This window comes from Ursus arctos, unplaced genomic scaffold (assembly GCF_023065955.2).
Source record: "Ursus arctos isolate Adak ecotype North America unplaced genomic scaffold, UrsArc2.0 scaffold_6, whole genome shotgun sequence".
NCBI lineage: Eukaryota > Metazoa > Chordata > Mammalia > Carnivora > Ursidae > Ursus > Ursus arctos.
In genome coordinates this window covers 43,820,535-43,838,208 of record NW_026623078.1, presented here as the reverse complement: position 1 = coordinate 43,838,208, position 17,674 = coordinate 43,820,535, and the positions used below count along the sequence as shown (strand labels likewise).

Below are 17,674 nucleotides of genomic sequence, written 5' to 3'. Positions count from 1 at the left end.
CCCTGTCCTTTAACCCTTTCGGGGAACAAGTCTAGGTTTTCTAGGTCGGTGGATCAAGAGGCAGTTGCTCAACTGGATAGAGAAGGGCAGGGAATCACAGATTTCCAACAATCCCCCCAGTTTTAGCCTGACCATTCCCATCCTTCTCCAGGGGCAGCCAGTGCCACAGTTTCCTGAGCCCATGAGCCCACCTGGGCCATTCGGCTTTCCCACTGCAAGTCAGGCCATCAAACGGGTCAGCTGTGCTGCCAGCGACCACTTGTTCATTGGCTTTTCAGTTCCCAACTTCTGTTGTTTCCCCACTAAAAATATCTCATTTTAGTTTCCTTTGGGAGCTTTAGGAGTGAGCAGAGTTCAGTGATATACACATAAATCTGCTGTCTTTATCTGGAAATTCCATGTAAGCTTTAAAGATTTTTACTTCTTGCTACGTACCTCACATGCTAAAATATCTTTTTTGATTGACAGGAAATTCTCATCTCTCTCGACCCCTTCACAGCAGTCAGTGCTCTCAACACCTCTGTGCTGCATGGAACACTCTCCCCAACTTCTGGACACTACAATCTCCCAGATTCCCTCTCCTCTTTCTGCCCACTCCTTCTCAGACTCTCATGCTGGCTCATTCTCTTCCACCCACCAACAAAACTGAAGTTCCTTAAAGCTCGGTGTTAAGTCCTCTCCTTTTTCTACTATATAGTCTCTCTCCAGGTGATGTCGTTCAAGTTCTTCGCCTAAGTATTAAGAATTCACAAACATACATCTTATCTAGACCTCTCAGATTCAGATCCCTGTATCTAATGATTTACTTGAATTTCCTTAGATATCCCAAAAGCAGTTTAGATTCAACATGTCTAGAAGAGAACTTTTAATCTTACCTCCTCGAACCTAGTCTCCTTACAGCATTCTCTAAAGTAGTGCTATTACCCAGGCATACAAGCTAAAAACCAAGATTCATCCTGGACTTGTCCTTCTCCCAACCCCCATATTCATTCCTTCTCCAAGTTTTACTGATAGGATCTCAGACATATGTAGAGTTAATTTCCTTTTTTCCATATTGTTTGCCAATACCTTTAAACTACCAACATCTCTCACCTGGGCTAGTGAACTAGCCTCCTCACTCATCTTCCTGGTTCTATTCCTCATTTTCCCCATCTACCCTGATCTCAAGCTAATTCTTACATGCTCTTTTCAAAAGGCTGCATGAATTTCCACATTTTCGCTGAAAATGTGGCTGATTTGTTTGCATCTAGGATACAGGTCTAAATCCTCGGGTTCACCAACAAAATCATGAAAGGTACAGCCCCTCTCTACCACACGTTTCACATCATGCCACTCCTCAGTGTTCTAAACTTTAACCTTACTGACCATCTTTATTTACTTGAATGCCTTGTGCCTACCCCGTGCCCCTTCCAACACAGGGACTTTGTACATGCTGTTCCATGTGTCTGTTTCACCTTTCCCTAGCTATAATTTCATCTGTAATTGCTCAGGTGTTATCTCCTCCAGCACGAATCAGGTGCCCCATCTTGTGCTTCCCCCTGTTGTACTATACTGCCATTGCTCGAGACCACAGTAAGAGCTGCTTGAATAGCTCTTTGTATCCTCAGCAAAAAGCACAGTTTCTGGCACCTAGTATTCTGTAATTGTATTGTGAATGGCTACAATAGTTCATTTAATATCGAGAAAGTAAGTTATCAGTGACAAAAACCAATGTATACTTTTACAATACATTAGGAAACAGGATTTTTAAGAAAATTTTTTCAAAGAAGAGTTTTACAGAAAATAAACACCAACATTTCCTTACTTTTTTTGTTTTGCCCATTGCCTTCAGGATGGAAAGATTTAGGTCTTCAAGTGCTGCTAGTACGTTCTCATATTCACCCAAGTGCTGGGAAAAATATTCTGAAAGTAAAAATATTAGAAAAAATCATGTTTGCATTTAGATATCATAAAATAACAACAAAATCAACTGACGATATGCTCCATGAATGTGTAAAACAAAATGCTGTAAGTGAAAACCGGAGGGTTTTCAAAAGAGACTAGGGTGTCAATATACTCATTTCATTAAAAAAAAAACAAAAACAAAAACAAAACTGAATGTTTACCACTACCCTTGACGAAATTATCTTTCTTACAAAAATAGGAAAAAAAATGAATCTGTATCTATGGACAAGACTGTTACGATAAAAAATTGTTCTCAATAGCATATTATTATAGCACTTTTTAAGACAGTAGTTTCAGCAAAAAATTAAACTACATTTTACTGTTTTTCCTGGGAGACATTTAAGCAAGGTAAGCTCTCCTCCTGGTTAAGAATTAATAATGCTACAAAACACAAGGATGGCCCCCTTAGCACCTCCCATGTTACTGTACTTATCATGATTTAATTTTTTTTTAACAATCTGGGCAGAGCAAATGGATGCTTATCACATTTTTCAATTGGTAGAAATAAATAATACACTGGGTGTTCCAATTAGGAGTATGGAATATAGACTGATCCCAAACAAGCTGAAGTATAGGAGAGAGAAATGCAAAACCTCATATTTACTTATAGAAATCTATATATTTCTGAAATGAGAGATCTGGCCTAACCAAAATTCATAGAAAGTCATATATTGAAAAGACCTAGAACTTTCGGTCACTGGAAAATCATTAGCCCTCACCATTCCTGTGAACTCATCTTTGGATGAGCAGTTTATTATTGCCTCTCTTTAATGTGCTGTAAGTATTTAGGGAATCAACTTGAATGAAAAGAAAAAACATAAAGCTATGTGAGACCACTGGGATAAATTTCAGCATGTTTCATGGAAACTTGAACACTCAAGATGGAATTACTTGTTGACATTGATACTAATAACAAAAGAGAAGTACCACTGAATGATTTATGAGTAAATGTGCAGAAATTATCTACGAAAAACAAACACAGGTGAGCAATAAATCAATTCTAGATTATCACTGTCAAATTATAATTTGTGTACACATGGATTAAAAATGCATGGCATATTTTTGACAAAAAGCAAAAGCATTCTTGATTATGCATTCCTTAAAAAATGTATGGTGTAAATCATCTCACACAGGGTTCTTTCAGGAAGGGATTCGTTGGAAAATAAATAAGGAAGCAGGTATTCCTTAAATACCTGCTTGACAGTAACATTTTAATTCCTGGTTCTGATATTGATTTTCTGTGAGTGTTGACCAACATATTGGACCTTGTTGCCATTATTTGCAATAAATGAAGTCCCTGTGAACACAACTGTTCAACTAGCAAGCAGTTAATGTGGCTACAGAATATTGACTTCGACAAAAATAATTAGCAGAGTAGAATCCACACTAAGTTGAAACAAGCAAAACATAAAAAATGGAAAAAGTAAAATTATTAGCATATTTTTAATATATAAAAGGCTCAAAAAAGACTAATGGGGATTTCAAATGCAAGACGACAGAATATATTAAGTGAAAAATAGAATTTGGTGCTTAAAAATAAGGGTTAAAAAACAAAACATGAAGGAACACCACCTTTTAAAATATTTTCATAAACAAGATATCTGACTTAATCAATTAGGGTCCCCTGGAGAGACTATAAAATTGCCTTTCTACTGTGAAATCAAGTTTAGGAAGACACATGCTGATAAAGAACACAAGAAGACAATGAGGTTTCTGAGCTAACACCTATCTAGCCTTCCTTCCTCTTCATCTACTCATTCATCTCAATTATCAAAGTAGTTAGGAGAAAAAAAAATTACTCTCCAACCAATACACTAGAACGCAAAATAACTCTGAGTAGAAAGAACTACAACACCCAAGCCCTGGATAGGAGCTTAAGTATAAGAGTTATTTTGAGGTGGCACAGGTCAGTGCCACTCAAATTATTTTATAACTTACCAAGGGGGATGCACCAGGGCAAGTAGGGCGCCAATAAACTCAAAGAGGAAAATTAGATGAAGGAGCCAGAGACATTTAACATAGATAAAAGGAGAGAATAAAGTTAGAATTTCACAAAGATACAAAATACAAAGTACCAAATAGAAGTCATAGAATTGAAGAATGCAATAACTGAAGTGAAAAGTACAACAGAGGGCTTCAAAAACAGATGAGATGAAGGAGAAGAAAGGGTCAGGAAACTTGAAGGGCAGTTGAAATTATCCAGTCAGAGCAGCAAAAAGAAAAAGGAATGAAAAAGAGTCAGGATAGCTTAAGAGACTTATAGGACATCATCAAGTGAACCAACATTCAGATTATAAGGTCCCAGAAGGAGAGGAAAGAGAGAAAGGGGGCAAGAAATCTTGTTTGGAAAAATAATGTCTGAAAACTTCTCCAACCTAAGGAAAGAGACCTACAGATCCAGGAAACCCATAAGGTTCCCATTAAGGTGAAGCCACAGTTAACCTCACCAAGACACATTATAATTAAACTGTCAAAAATTAAAGGCAAGGAGAGAATCTTAAAAGTAGAGAAAACCAACTTGTTAGGTACAAAGGAACCCCTATAAGACTATCAGCAGATTTTCAGCAGAAACTTTGGAGGCCAGAAGAGAGTGGCATGATATATTCAAAGGGCTAAAAGAAAAATACTGCCAACCAAGCATACTCTACCCAGCAATCTGTCCTTCAGAATTGGAGAGATATATAATATTCCAGAGCAGCAAAAGCAAAAGGAGTTCATCACCACTAGGCTGGCCTTACGAGAAATGTTAAAGAGACTTCTTTAAGCTGAAATGAAAGGGTACTAATTATTAATAGGAGCACACATGAAAGGATAAATCTCACTGGTATAGGTAAACGTATAGTAAAATTTAGAATAATCTCATGTTGGAAAAGTGGAGGGTTAATCACTTATAAAACTAGTATGAAGGTTAAAAGACAAAAGTATCCAAATAATGATAACTACAGTAATTTGTTACCAGATACACAAGATAAAAATATGTAAATTGTGACATCTAAAACATAAAAGGTTTCACAGGAGTGAGGGAATAAAATTGTAGAGCTTTAGAATGTGTTCAAACTTAAGTTGTTATCAAGTTAAAACAGACAGTTATAAATAGTTTTATGTAAGCCTCATGGTAACCACAAAGCAAAAACCTACAGCAGACACAGACACACACACACACACACACACACACACACACACACACACACACAGAAAACTGAAATACACCACTACAGAAAAACATCAAATCACAAAGAAAGAAAGAGAAAAAGGAACAGAGGAACTACAAAACAGTCAGGAAACAATCAATGATATATAAATAAGAACATACATATCAATACTTACTTTAAATGCAAATGGACTAAATTCATTAATCAAAAGACAGAATGGATGGATGAATTTAAAAAATCCATCTATATGCTTCCAACAAGAGACTCATTTGAGATATAAGGACACAGACTGAAAGTGAAGGGATAGAAAAAGATATTCCATGCAAGCAGAAACCAAAAGAAAGCTTGAGTAGTTATACTTATATCAGATAAAATAAACTTTAAGACAAAGATAATTTAAAAAAGACAGAGAAAGTTATTATAAATGATAAAGGGTCAATCCACCAAAAGAATATTACATTTATAAATATATAGGCACATAACATAGGAGCACATAAATATGTAAGGCATATAATAACACACCTAAAGAGAGAAATATACAGTAATACAATAATAGTAAAGGACTTTAATATGCCACTTACATCAACAGATCATTCAGACAGAAAAATCAATAAACAATGGCCTTAAATGACACATTAGACTAAATGGGTTATATATACACACATACATATGTATGTATACACACACACACACACACACACACACACACCATTCCATCCAAAAGCAACAATATACAAATTCTTCTCAAGTACACAAGGAACATTCCCCAGGATAGATCATATGTTAGGTAACAAAACAAGTCTTAATAAATCTAAGAAGACTGAAATCATACCAAGCATCTTATCTGACCACAATGGTATGAAACTAGAAATCAATTACAAGATGAAAATGAAAATTCACAAATATGTGGAGATTAAACTACATGCTTCTGAACAACCATGAATCAAAGAAGAAATCAAAAGAGAACGTCAAAAACACCTTGAGACAAATGAAAGTGAAAATACGACATAACAAAACTTATGGGATGTAGAAAAAGCAGTTGTAAAAGGCAAGTTCATAGAGCTAAATGCCTACCTCCATCAAGAAACAACAAAGATCTCAAATAACCGACCTCTGTACCTCAAGAAACTAAGAAAACTAAAAAGAACAAATGACGCCCAAAGTTAGGAGAATGAAGGTATTAACAAAGATCAGAGCAGAAATAAATGAAATAGAGACCAAAAAGACAATAAATCAATGAAAGTAAGAGCTGGGTTTTTCTGGAAAGATAAACAAAATTGCCATTTAGCTAGATTGACTAAGAAAAAAAGAGGACTAAATATCAGAAATGAAAGAGACATTACAACTGATAGAATAGAAATACAAAGGATCATAAGAGACTACTATGAACCACTACGTACCAACAAGTTGGACAACCTAAAAGAAGTGGATAAATTCCTAGAACAGAAATATACACCCTACAAAGACTAACTCACAACAAAATAGAAAATTTGAATAGACCAATTACTAGTGAGAAAATCGATTCGGTAATCAAAAACCTTTCAAACGGGCGCCTGGGTGGCACAGCGGTTAAGCGTCTGCCTTCGGCTCAGGGCGTGATCCCAGCGTTATGGGATCGAGCCCCACATCAGGCTCTTCCGCTATGAGCCTGCTTCTTCCTCTCCCGCTCCCTCTGCTTGTGTTCCCTCTCTCGCTGGCTGTCTCTATCCTGTCGAATAAATAAATAAAATCTTAAAAAAAAAAAAAAAAAACTCTCAAACAAACAGAAGTCCAGAACCAGATATCTTCACTGGTGAATTCTACCAAACATTTAAAGAACAATAGCAAACCTCAAATTCTTCAAAAAAGTGGTAGAGGAAGGAATATTTCAAAACTCACTTTATATGGCCATATCACCTTCCTACCAAAACCAGACAAGCACACTACAAAAAACTACAAGTCAGTATCCCTCATGAACACAGATGTAAAAATCCGCAACAAAATATTAGCTAACTGAAATCAACAATACATTAAAAGGATCATACACCATCAAGTGGACTTTTTCCAGAGATGTAAGGATGGTTCAACACCCATAAAAATCAAGCATTGGATAAAATTCCATGATCATTCATGATAAAAACTCTCAAAGTGTGTATAGAGGTAACATAATAAAGGACACCTCAACATAATAAAGGACAAATACAATAAGCCCACAGCTAACATCATATCAATGCTGAAAAGTTTAAACTTTTGCTCTAAAATCAGGAAGAAGATACCACTTTTATTCAACAGAGTATTGGAAGTCTTAGCCAAAATAATTAGGCATGAAAAAGAAAAGTCATCCAAGTCAGAGAGGAAAGGTAACTGTCACTGTTTGACAGGATATTATAAATAGAAAACCCTAAAGACTCTACCAAAAAACTGTTAGAATCAACAAATTCAGTAAAGCTACAGGGTACAAAATCACTATATAAAAATCGGATGTATTTCTATATATTAAAAATGAACTACTAGAAAACTAAAGAAAATCCCAGTTTTAATTGCCTTTAAAGAATATCTAAGAATAAATTTAACCAAGGAAGTAAAAAATCTGCACATAACCTATAAAAACTGTAATATATTGATGAAAGAAATTGAAGACAAGTGGAAAATTAGTCTGTGCTCAGGGACTGTAAGAATATTGTTAAAACGTCCATATTATCCAAAGCGATTTACAGATTCAATTCAAACCCTACAAAAATTCCAATGGTATTTTTTAGAAATAGAAAAAACAATCCTAAAATTTGTATAGAATCACGAAAGATCCCAAATAGCAAAAGCAATTTGAGAAAGAACAAAGCTGAAGAGCATCACACTTCACAATTTAAAGTTATACTATAAGCTATGGTAATCAAAACAGTATGTTACTGGCATAAAAAGACACATAGATCAACAGAAGAGCCCAGAAATAAACCCATGCATATATGGCCAATTAACTTATGACAAAGGAGCCAAGATATGCAATGAGGAAAGGGCACTCTTTTTAATAAAAGGTGTTAGGAAATCTGGACAGCTATATGCAAAGGAAAAAAAAATCCTGAAACCCTATCTTTCACCATACCCAAAAAATCAACTTAAATTGGATTAAAGGTTTAGATTTAAGACCTGAAACCATATAACTCCTAGAAGAAAACACAGATGGTAAGTTCCTTGACATCAGTCTTTGCAACGATTTTTTTTTTTTTTTTGGATCTGACAACCAAAAGCAAAGGCAACAAATTATAAAACACATGGAACTACATCAAACTAAAAAGCTTCTGCAAAGCAAAGGAAACAAAAACAAAATGAAAATGCAACCTACTGAATAGAAGATATTTGCAAATCATACATCTGGTTAAATGGTTAATATCCAAAATATATAAAGAACTCATACAGCACGATAGCAAACACAAACAAAAAACCAAAATGGGCAGGACTAGAATAGACATTTTCCGAAAGAAGACATACACCTGACAAGCAGGTACGTGAAAAGGTGTCCAACGTGGCTAATCACCAGAGAACTGCGATCAAAAGCACAGGGAGATAGCAGCTGTCGGAGTGTGCGTTATCCGAAGGACAGTAGGTAAGTGTCGGTGAAAACGTGGGGGAAAAGGAACCCTTGTGCACTGTTGGTGGGAATGTAAATTGGCAGTCACTACAGAAAACATTGTGAAGGTTCCCCCAAAATGAAAAATAGAACTACTGTATGGTTCAGCAATTCCACTTCAGGATATTTATCCAAAGGAAACAAAAACACTAACTCAAAAAAACCCGTGGACTTCCATGTTCATAGCACCATTATTTATAATAGCCAGGACATGGAAGCAACCAAGTGGCCATCAATGTATAACTAGGTGAAGAAAATGCAGTTAATATATACACAATGGAGTATTATTTAGACATGAAAAGATAGAAACCCGACCATATGCAACAATACGGATAGACCTTGAGGGCATTTTGCTAAGTGAAATAAGTCAGAGAAATACAAATACTCTATCATCACACTTGTTTGTGGAATTAAAAAAACAACTTCTAGATACAGATTGCTGAGTTGGTGAAATAAATGATGGTGGTCAAAAGGTACAAATTTCCAGGGGCGCCTGGGTGGCACAGCGGTTAAGCGTCTGCCTTCGGCTCAGGGCATGATCCCGGCGTTATGGGATCGAGCCCCACATCAGGCTCCTCCGCTATGAGCCTGCTTCTTCCTCTCCCACTCCCCCTGCTTGTGTTCCCTCTCTCACTGGCTGTCTCTATCTCTGTCGAATAAATAAAATCTTTAAAAAAAAAAAAAAGGTACAAATTTCCAGCTATAAAATAAGTCATGGGATGTAATGTGCAACACAGTGACTATAGTTAATAATACGGTATTATGTATCTGAAAGTTGCTAAGAGACTAAATCTTAAAGTTCTCATTACAAGACAAAAAACTGTGTAGTGATGGACTAATTGTAGCGATCATTTCATAATATAAATACCAAATCATTGTTATATACTTGAAATTAATGTCGATTAGATCTCAAATCACACACTGCAGTACCCTACTATGAAATAAAGATGTTTTCAGATTAACCTCCCACCCCCCAAAAAGTACAGGTCAAAGAATGCTGAAGTCCATCTGCAGGGAATCCAGGACAGCTTCACAGAGCAGGCACGACAAGGCCGGGATTAACAGATGAACAGGACTTAATCTGCTAGATAACCAGAGGAAGGGTAAACAAAGGCATGGAAGCAGGTGATCTTTTGTCGTATTTACAGGAACACAAGTAGGTCAGCCGTGGGGGCACAGAAAGGACAAGACTGAAAGGTATTTGAGGAGAAGCAGCAACAAGGAAGCAGGGTGCCAAAAATCAGTGATGAGAGAGGAAGTTGGAAATGTTGCAAGTATTCCTAGCTAGTGCTCTAAATTTACCCTCAAGTCTAGGTCAGTATTTCTGACCATCTACATCAGAATCTTCTAGAGAATTCTTGAGCCCCAGTGTTCGAGATGTGGTCTGGACCAGCAGCATCAGTATGACCTGGGAACTTGTTAGAATACAGCATCTCGTGCGCCCGGGTTGCTCAGTTGGTTATGCGTCCAACTCCTCATTTAGGCTCAGGTCATGATCTCAGGGCCATGGGATGAAACCTGGCATTGCCTTGGGCTCCACACTCAGCAGGGAGTCTGCGTGGGACTCTCAGTCTCCCTTTCCCTCTGCCCCTCCCCCTCTGGACTGGCGCATGCGCACTCTCTCTCTCTCTCTCTCTCCAGTAAATAAATAAATCTTTAAAAAAAAAAAAGAATGTAGCATCTGAAGCCCACTCAGACCTACTGAGCCAGAATCTGCATTTTAATAAGCCCCCAGGTGATCTGTAGGCACATTTAAGTTTGGGAAGCACTGCCCTAGAGTACTTGTTAGAAAGGAAGACTGAGAAGGTCCCATCACTGAATCAGAATTTTTGGGTTAAGGCCAAGAAAGCACCATGTTTTATAGACATGCCAGAATAGATTATTACCTGGAATAAATCTGAGAATCACTACAGGCAATGGGAAGCCATGGGACAATTTTGAAAAGTAGAGTGACATCCTCCAATATTCTCATGAGAAAGGTTATCCTGCATACGCCGTGGCAAGTTTGGGAAATGTTGGTGACACACCATCAGGACAGACAATATAGCATCAATTGCCAGGAGTGATTTCATCCCAGAACAAGGACCCCGCACCATGCTGAAGCTATGAGGTGAGGGTAGGTAGGAACTTGACATTTCAGCAGTATGTCTGCACGCTCAAAGATGCGGCAAGCAGGAAAAGAAGACCAGTGATGGCTTCCCAAGTGACTGAGCTTGGACAGTTTCATTCCTGTTACTGTGCTCCAGTGCCTCATTTCAATCACGGTTCCAGAGTGAGCTGGGCAAAGGAGTTTGGTCCTCAAATCGTAGCATTAGAGAGAAAGAAAGATCCAGAATAAATACTGGTTCATTAAAACTGGTTTGTTGACAGCATGGCCCACTGAGAGTCACTCAAGCCACAGGCCAGATGGGAGAACATGCAAAATCCCAGGCAGGAGGTAGAGGTGGGGGGTTAAGTCAGGGCAGGGACGGAGGTGGAAGTGATTGGGATAGAAAGCAATGACTGCAGCAGAATCACTCATCCAGGGACTGGATGTGAAGACTGAAGGCAGCTACCCAGCAGAAAGTGCGCCAGCCTTTACAGACTTTGGGCGAGAAGGGGAGCTCCAGCCTGGGGGTCCTGAGTGTGCAGGCCTGAGGGAGCACTTGTGGCGGGTAACGCAGAGCAGGAGCTCCAGAGAAGCAGAAATTAGTGAGGTAGTGACCGAAAGGTGGGAATCATCCATCACTCACAAACACCAACGACTGTTGGTGCAGGGGCACACTCGGGGCTTGCATCTGTGCTCCAGCTGTTGCGGTCACACCAAGGCCATTCAGGCAGCCTCTATCCTTCAGCCCTCTGCACTCTGGACCCGTTCTCCTATTCTAACAGCATATTTGTAAGTTCGGGGTCCGAGGCTGACCAGAAGAGCCAGGACAACTCTGGTCCTTCCAGAGGAAGGGCCAAGAACTCCAGAACACACCTCATTCTCAAGATGTAATCTTCCTTGTGGCCTGGGCTCAGAGCTTCACTTCATACGTGCCCCGAAGGGTCAGAGTGAAGCAGAGCAGGAGTGAAGATGGAGATACGCCTCAGGGTGACCTCTATCCCTTCAACTCAATACCTATGGAGCACAGATAAAATGCTGAATACATGCACGGTCTCAGGACAGTGCCCAAAGAATCCAATATATGTGGAACTCCTTCTACGTCTTTTGCTTGTAGCGTGCCTTTTCTTAAAGTCTATAATATGATTTGCTATAGTATCAAAAGACAAAATAAAAAGAGCTGCACGGTTCTGTGTGGGGAAAACAAAACAAACACTCTTGACCTCTGAGAACTAGAATAATTTCCTGGAGAAATCTACTTCTTTAAAATCTGCATACGAGTTTCATGGGCAAGAGCAAAGCAGAATTGTATAGCGCATATGGAAATGTGTGACCACCAATTCTCATCAGTGTAAGTGAAGAACCTTTGCAAGGTAAGAGTCTGAACATTGTTTTATAAGAATAGAGCATTATTTATAAACAGACTTATTCGACAAACTGCCTATCAGAAAGAAAATTATCTCCTCGTGGAAATTCAATGCAACATCTTCCCTAATAATATGCTAACCAAAGGTTAGTTTCTCCCTTCCCTGTTGTACTTAACTGGTGGTGTCACGTCACCAAGTTTTGTTTTGTTTTCCTAGTCTGCACCTTAATCCTCCAGGTGGTTGTGTTTTCAGGTTTGGCCTAAGAATTTCAAGTTAGAACCAGAGCTCCACACCCTCCACCAAGGCCACACTGGGAACTCATCTCACAAAGCATTCTCATGAGTTTAGATGGATCCTACAGTCTGTACCTTGTCACAGCTTCCCAAGCAGTATACTAGGTCGGGAGGACAATACTGAGATGGCAGAGAATGGAGAGGCGGGGGAACTCATGCTCTGAATGGAGGTGTCAGTTGGGAATCTAAGGGAATGCATATCAGTATCATGTAAAATGTTTTACACCTACTTTTTTTAAAGTAGGCTCCACGGCCAGCATGGAGCCCAATGCAGGGCTAGAGCTCACAACCCTGAGATCGAGACCTGAGCTGAGATTAAGAGTCAGATGTTCAACTGACTGAGCCACCCAGGTGCCCTTCTTTTTAGTGATTTTATAAATGTGCCAGGTAGCCACAGCTCTAGTAGTCTGGAAGAGGAACAGTGCCTTTTGATCCTCCAGCATTTGACTTGGCTGGCACAGGTACCTCTCAGCACTGCCCAGGGGTCACACGGAGGCCATTCGGGCAGCCTCTACCTGTCAGCCCTGGGTAGGGTCCGGAAAGTAAGAATTTTACTCCTGATAGATTTTAGATTACAGCTAAAGATGGAATGAACAGAGAACCAAAGACTTAAAGCCAGAGTTCAAACACATACACCTAGTTGTAACTGAGTTATGTACTGACTGATAAGCTATGGCCTAAAGCTGCTAGCTGGGAAGGCCTCCCTAACTATGGGAAGAGTGAATAACGTGGCATGCCTCAACACTGCTGGTGGGCGTGCAAACTAAAGACTCTTTGACCAAGTAATTATGCCTACAGGCACCTATCATACAGAACTACTCACACAAGAGTACGAAGATAATACAAATGAGGATATTTACTTCAATGCTGTTTGTCCAAGTGAAAAGCTGGAAACAACCCGAAAATCCACAAAAAGGGATTTGATTGAGAAGTGAAGGTGAACGCACCACATCTGCAGTCTCTTTAATGAAATGAACAGCGTGCAGCTGCACTGATCCTATAGTATATCTCGCTGTCGGAAAAATTATCTATCAAGGCACATGTACCAATGTCAATTTATGAATAAAAATATCTGGAAGGTATGCTCCAAGCAGTTAGCAGCAGAGATTAGGGAGAAAGGGAAGAGGGGGAAAAGGAGACCGACATTTCCTCTTAAATGGCTATGCAATTCTGTATTACTAAATTTTAAAAAAACTAAGTATGATTTTCATAACTAAAATAAATCAACACTTTATTTTAATAGCTTTTGATTTCTAGGTCCATAATTTAGTAAATGAACAAACTAAGTAAAAGCAAAAGAATGAACATTTTAGATTCTTGGACCTTTTAACTGCTTCTGTGAAAGAGCCCATGAACTCTTCTTTCCATACTGATCACGTGCCATCCCTCCCATGCGCGAGGGCGAATTTGTGTGGGGTGTGAGTTGACAGATTTTACTTGCTCGCACTGAAGCATTTGGTTTTGATTAGAATCCAACTTAAATATTTACTTTATATTTACAAAATAACGAGACATGAAACTATACTCTGGAAATTAAAATGCATGTTCTTGAACAGAGAGGGGGAGGATTATAACACATGATTGGGAGTATAATCACTGGGTTTAAAAATACAGAGCAATTTGGTTGCATTAAAACCCTATATACTAGGGGTGCCTGGGTGGCTGGGTCAGTTAAATGTCTGTCTCTTGATTTCGGCTCAGATCATGATCCCAGGGTCTTGAGATCAAGCGCCACATCGGGCTCTGGCTAGGAGTGGAGGCTGCTTGGGATTCTCTCTCTGTCCCTGTCCCTCTGCCCCACCTCCCACTCCCAGCCTGCATGCATGCTCTCTCTCTTTAAAAAGAAAAAAAAACCCAACAAACCCATATACTAGTTCCCTAACCATGGGGAAAATCATAGTCAGAGCTTTCTCCAGTAAAAACAGAGTAGGTTCCTAATCTAGTTCTACTATTAGCGAAGACAAGTTAAAGTTTTTTTTTTGTAGAGGATTAAGCGAAGATACACGATCATACTAAGAAAGGATAATGTAATATGCCTTAGTGACAACACATAAGCAACACAGCAAATAAAGAAGACCCACTAAATGTCTTACGTTAAAAGCCCTTATAACAGTGTGATTTCTCATGAGCCATGCCTACGCAGGCAAAGTTGGGTAGAAAACATAAAGAATTATCTGGATGATTTGAGGAAATCATTACTTGGCCTGAGCTATCTAGATACTTAAGGCACATGGGATCTCCTAACCTCACAAAATTATTGGGATACTCTCCCCACTTCACTGGCAGGGACCATCTGCACGTGCATGAGAACGGATCACAACTTGACCTTTATAGCGATTGCTATTCTTTAGAAAGCCTGGTGGCCATTGTCCCCATGGGCCCTTTGGCCCACTGGGCACAGTTTAATGCCCATGTGTGGATGGGTCATGGTTGGATTATGCGTGAAAGCATGTCAGGATTTTCCCTGTTTTTCTTTACTAGTGTTTCATAATTCACAAAATCATGACCTGCTTTGGCATCAGACCCCTGCCTCTGCATGAACAACGTGCATTTCAGTTGGATTCTTCCCAGTGAACAGGAGATAGACACTGCGCAGGAACAAAACCAGTGTTTTAGGACCATTGGAAAATTGGAAAGCTTACGGTGATTACCATATTTGTGTTGTTCAGAGCTATTTTCTTGAAACCTAGTGTTTTGGTTTTTTTTTAAGATGTTATTTATTTATTTGACAGAAAGAAAGACAGCCAGCGAGAGAGGGAACACAGGCAGGGGGAGTGGGAGAGGAAGAAGCAGGCTCCCAGCGGAGGAGCCTGATGTGGGGCTCGATCCCAGGGATCCAGGATCACGCCCCGAGCCGAAGGCAGATGCTTAACAACTGCGCCACCCAGGCGCCCTGAAACCTCGTGTTCTGATATTTTGTCCTGACATAACCTCACTCGGTGTTGCTCTACCATTTAATGAAATGGAAGATAACCACTCTTGAATACCGTAAAATGGACTTTGTGATGATTTGGTAAACTTTAAATTTGTAAGAACTATGAGATGTTCAGCAAGCGCTCGTGACTTCAGTTAGGAGTTTCAGATAATCTCATTTGTAAAATTATTTTTAAAAAACCTAGACAACAAAATCAAACTTGGACAAGGTGTTATCTCATACAATTACCTTAAAACATAAAACTTAAAAACTCCCAGCATTCAGAGAAAAATAGCTGTTTCACACTGAATAGTCTCACAATGTTTCATAATTTTCTCATAAGAAAAAACAAATCTCAGAAATATTGGCCTTTTCCACCTTCCCAGCCTGTGACCTTTGTTTCCAACCAAGAGGATGAAGAAAATAAATGAAGAGGTTATAAGTCAAGAATCTGTAGAAATTCCTCTCTCCCTCGAAACTTGTTTTGCAAGTGACATTTAACATTCCAGAACTGCTTAGGGAGATATAGAACAAAGTTGTTTTTATATGTCAAGGGGGTCAGTTTTGCAAAAACAGTGGTAAGAGGCAATATACTTGAAGAGAATAATGAAGTTGTATTAAACACCAACGTAAAAATATATTCAAACTAGTGGAGAATTTGCTATTGTTAAACTAATTGTATCAAGTGGAAAACAATTCTTCTCCATGAACAAATTAATGAGCCCCAACTCTTTCTCCAGTGAAATACACGCTTGAGTAAAACAGATGAAGATAGGGGCGCCTGGGTGGCGCAGTTGTTAAGCATCTGCCTTCAGCTCAGGGCGTGATCCCGGCATTATGGGATCGAGCCCCACATCAGGCTCCTCTGCTATGAGCCTGCTTCTTCCTCTCCCACTCCCCCTGCTTGTGTTCCCTCTCTCGCTGGCTATCTCTATCTCTGTTAAGTAAATAAATAAAATCTTTAAAAAAAAAAAAAACAGATGAAGATAAATCCCTTGAGATCTCAATTATCTTTTACTATATTCCAAATCTAGGACATTAATTTCAGGGTATGTAGAAATTTAAATAAGATGGTGCTCTTTTTCAACCTAAAGCAAGTAGTTTGATTCCCCACCCCTCCTCCCCAAATACCACAACTTTGCCCACCCCTCCCCCCATAATACAACTTACCACATAGTTCTTCTGTGTCAAGATTGCTGAAAAGGAAAAAAAAATTGTTACTTTGGTAATATTTACCTTTTTAAATACTTAAATACAGTTATTCCCCAATCTATATTATTATATTAATAATAATAGTTATGGTATTTCTCTTACAAATTCTACATTGCTTTGTCAATCATATTAACAATGATTACATCAGATTCTATCTTTGAGCAAATAATTCCTGGGGTTAGTGTTTCCACCAGTATCATGCTGGGGAATACTGCTTAACTGTGAAGAACATAAACTCTGGAGCCAGAATGCCTGAGTTCAAATGCCGACTCTACCATTTACTGCCCACAAGTACTTTGCATCCCTGGGTCTCAGTTCCTCAACCACAAGACGGGGAAAATAAGTTCTGTGTCATATGAATGCAGTAGGATGTAAATGGGTTAATACATATAAAACCATTAAAAGAGTAACCTGCACAAAATAAGCACTTAATAAACGTTAGCTCTCAGGATTTCTGGCTTGGTAGAACTGTTAGAACTTCCATACCTAAACTCAACCTATGAGGTAAGTTTGACCCCATGCCTTTTTGGAATGATTTCTGACACATAACAAAGAGTTACACGGCTTAATATTTACATGTAAACAATAGTTACCTCTTACCCTTATGAAGATAAATACAGAACAACAGATGAAATATTAGCAGATAGAATACATTCCTATTAGAATAATGTCTTGACCATGGCAGACATGGTATAGGAATGCAAGAATGGTCCAAAATCAAGCAATAAATCAATCTGAGATGACATTATAACTTAGAGGAGAAAACTCCTATTAAACACTAGATGGGAATTTAATAAAATTCAACACTCACTCCTAATTTTAGAAAGTTTAAATGCAATTGGAATAAAAGTAAATCTCTTAAAGATGATAAAGACTTACTAAAAGTCAACTGCAAACATCAACTAACTGAACATCTTTGACTTTATTCAGCTGCCACAGGTAAAAGCCCAAGGTAAATCACTGTCATAATCCAGTCCTCCTCCCTGGCAGTCAGGGCTGCGGGGCCAGCGCATCCCAAACACGGGGTCTTTTTACCAGTTCCATCACAAGTTGTCATATAATTTTAAATTCAGGATTTTATCCTCAGACACTGAATATGTGA

General features: G+C 38.8%; 1 protein-coding gene across 1 annotated transcript in view; it reads right to left on the bottom strand.

Moving 5' to 3' along the window:
* Positions 1-17,674, bottom strand: part of NECAB1 (N-terminal EF-hand calcium binding protein 1) — a 182,570-nt gene that overhangs the window by 94,734 nt on the left and 70,162 nt on the right. Inside the window, exons 4-5 of the mRNA XM_026495772.4 lie at positions 16,531-16,556; positions 1,805-1,902 (exon numbers count right to left, since the gene is read on the bottom strand). Coding sequence (XP_026351557.1) covers positions 1,805-1,902; positions 16,531-16,556 — 124 coding nt within the window. The remainder of the gene's footprint in view (positions 1-1,804; positions 1,903-16,530; positions 16,557-17,674) is intronic.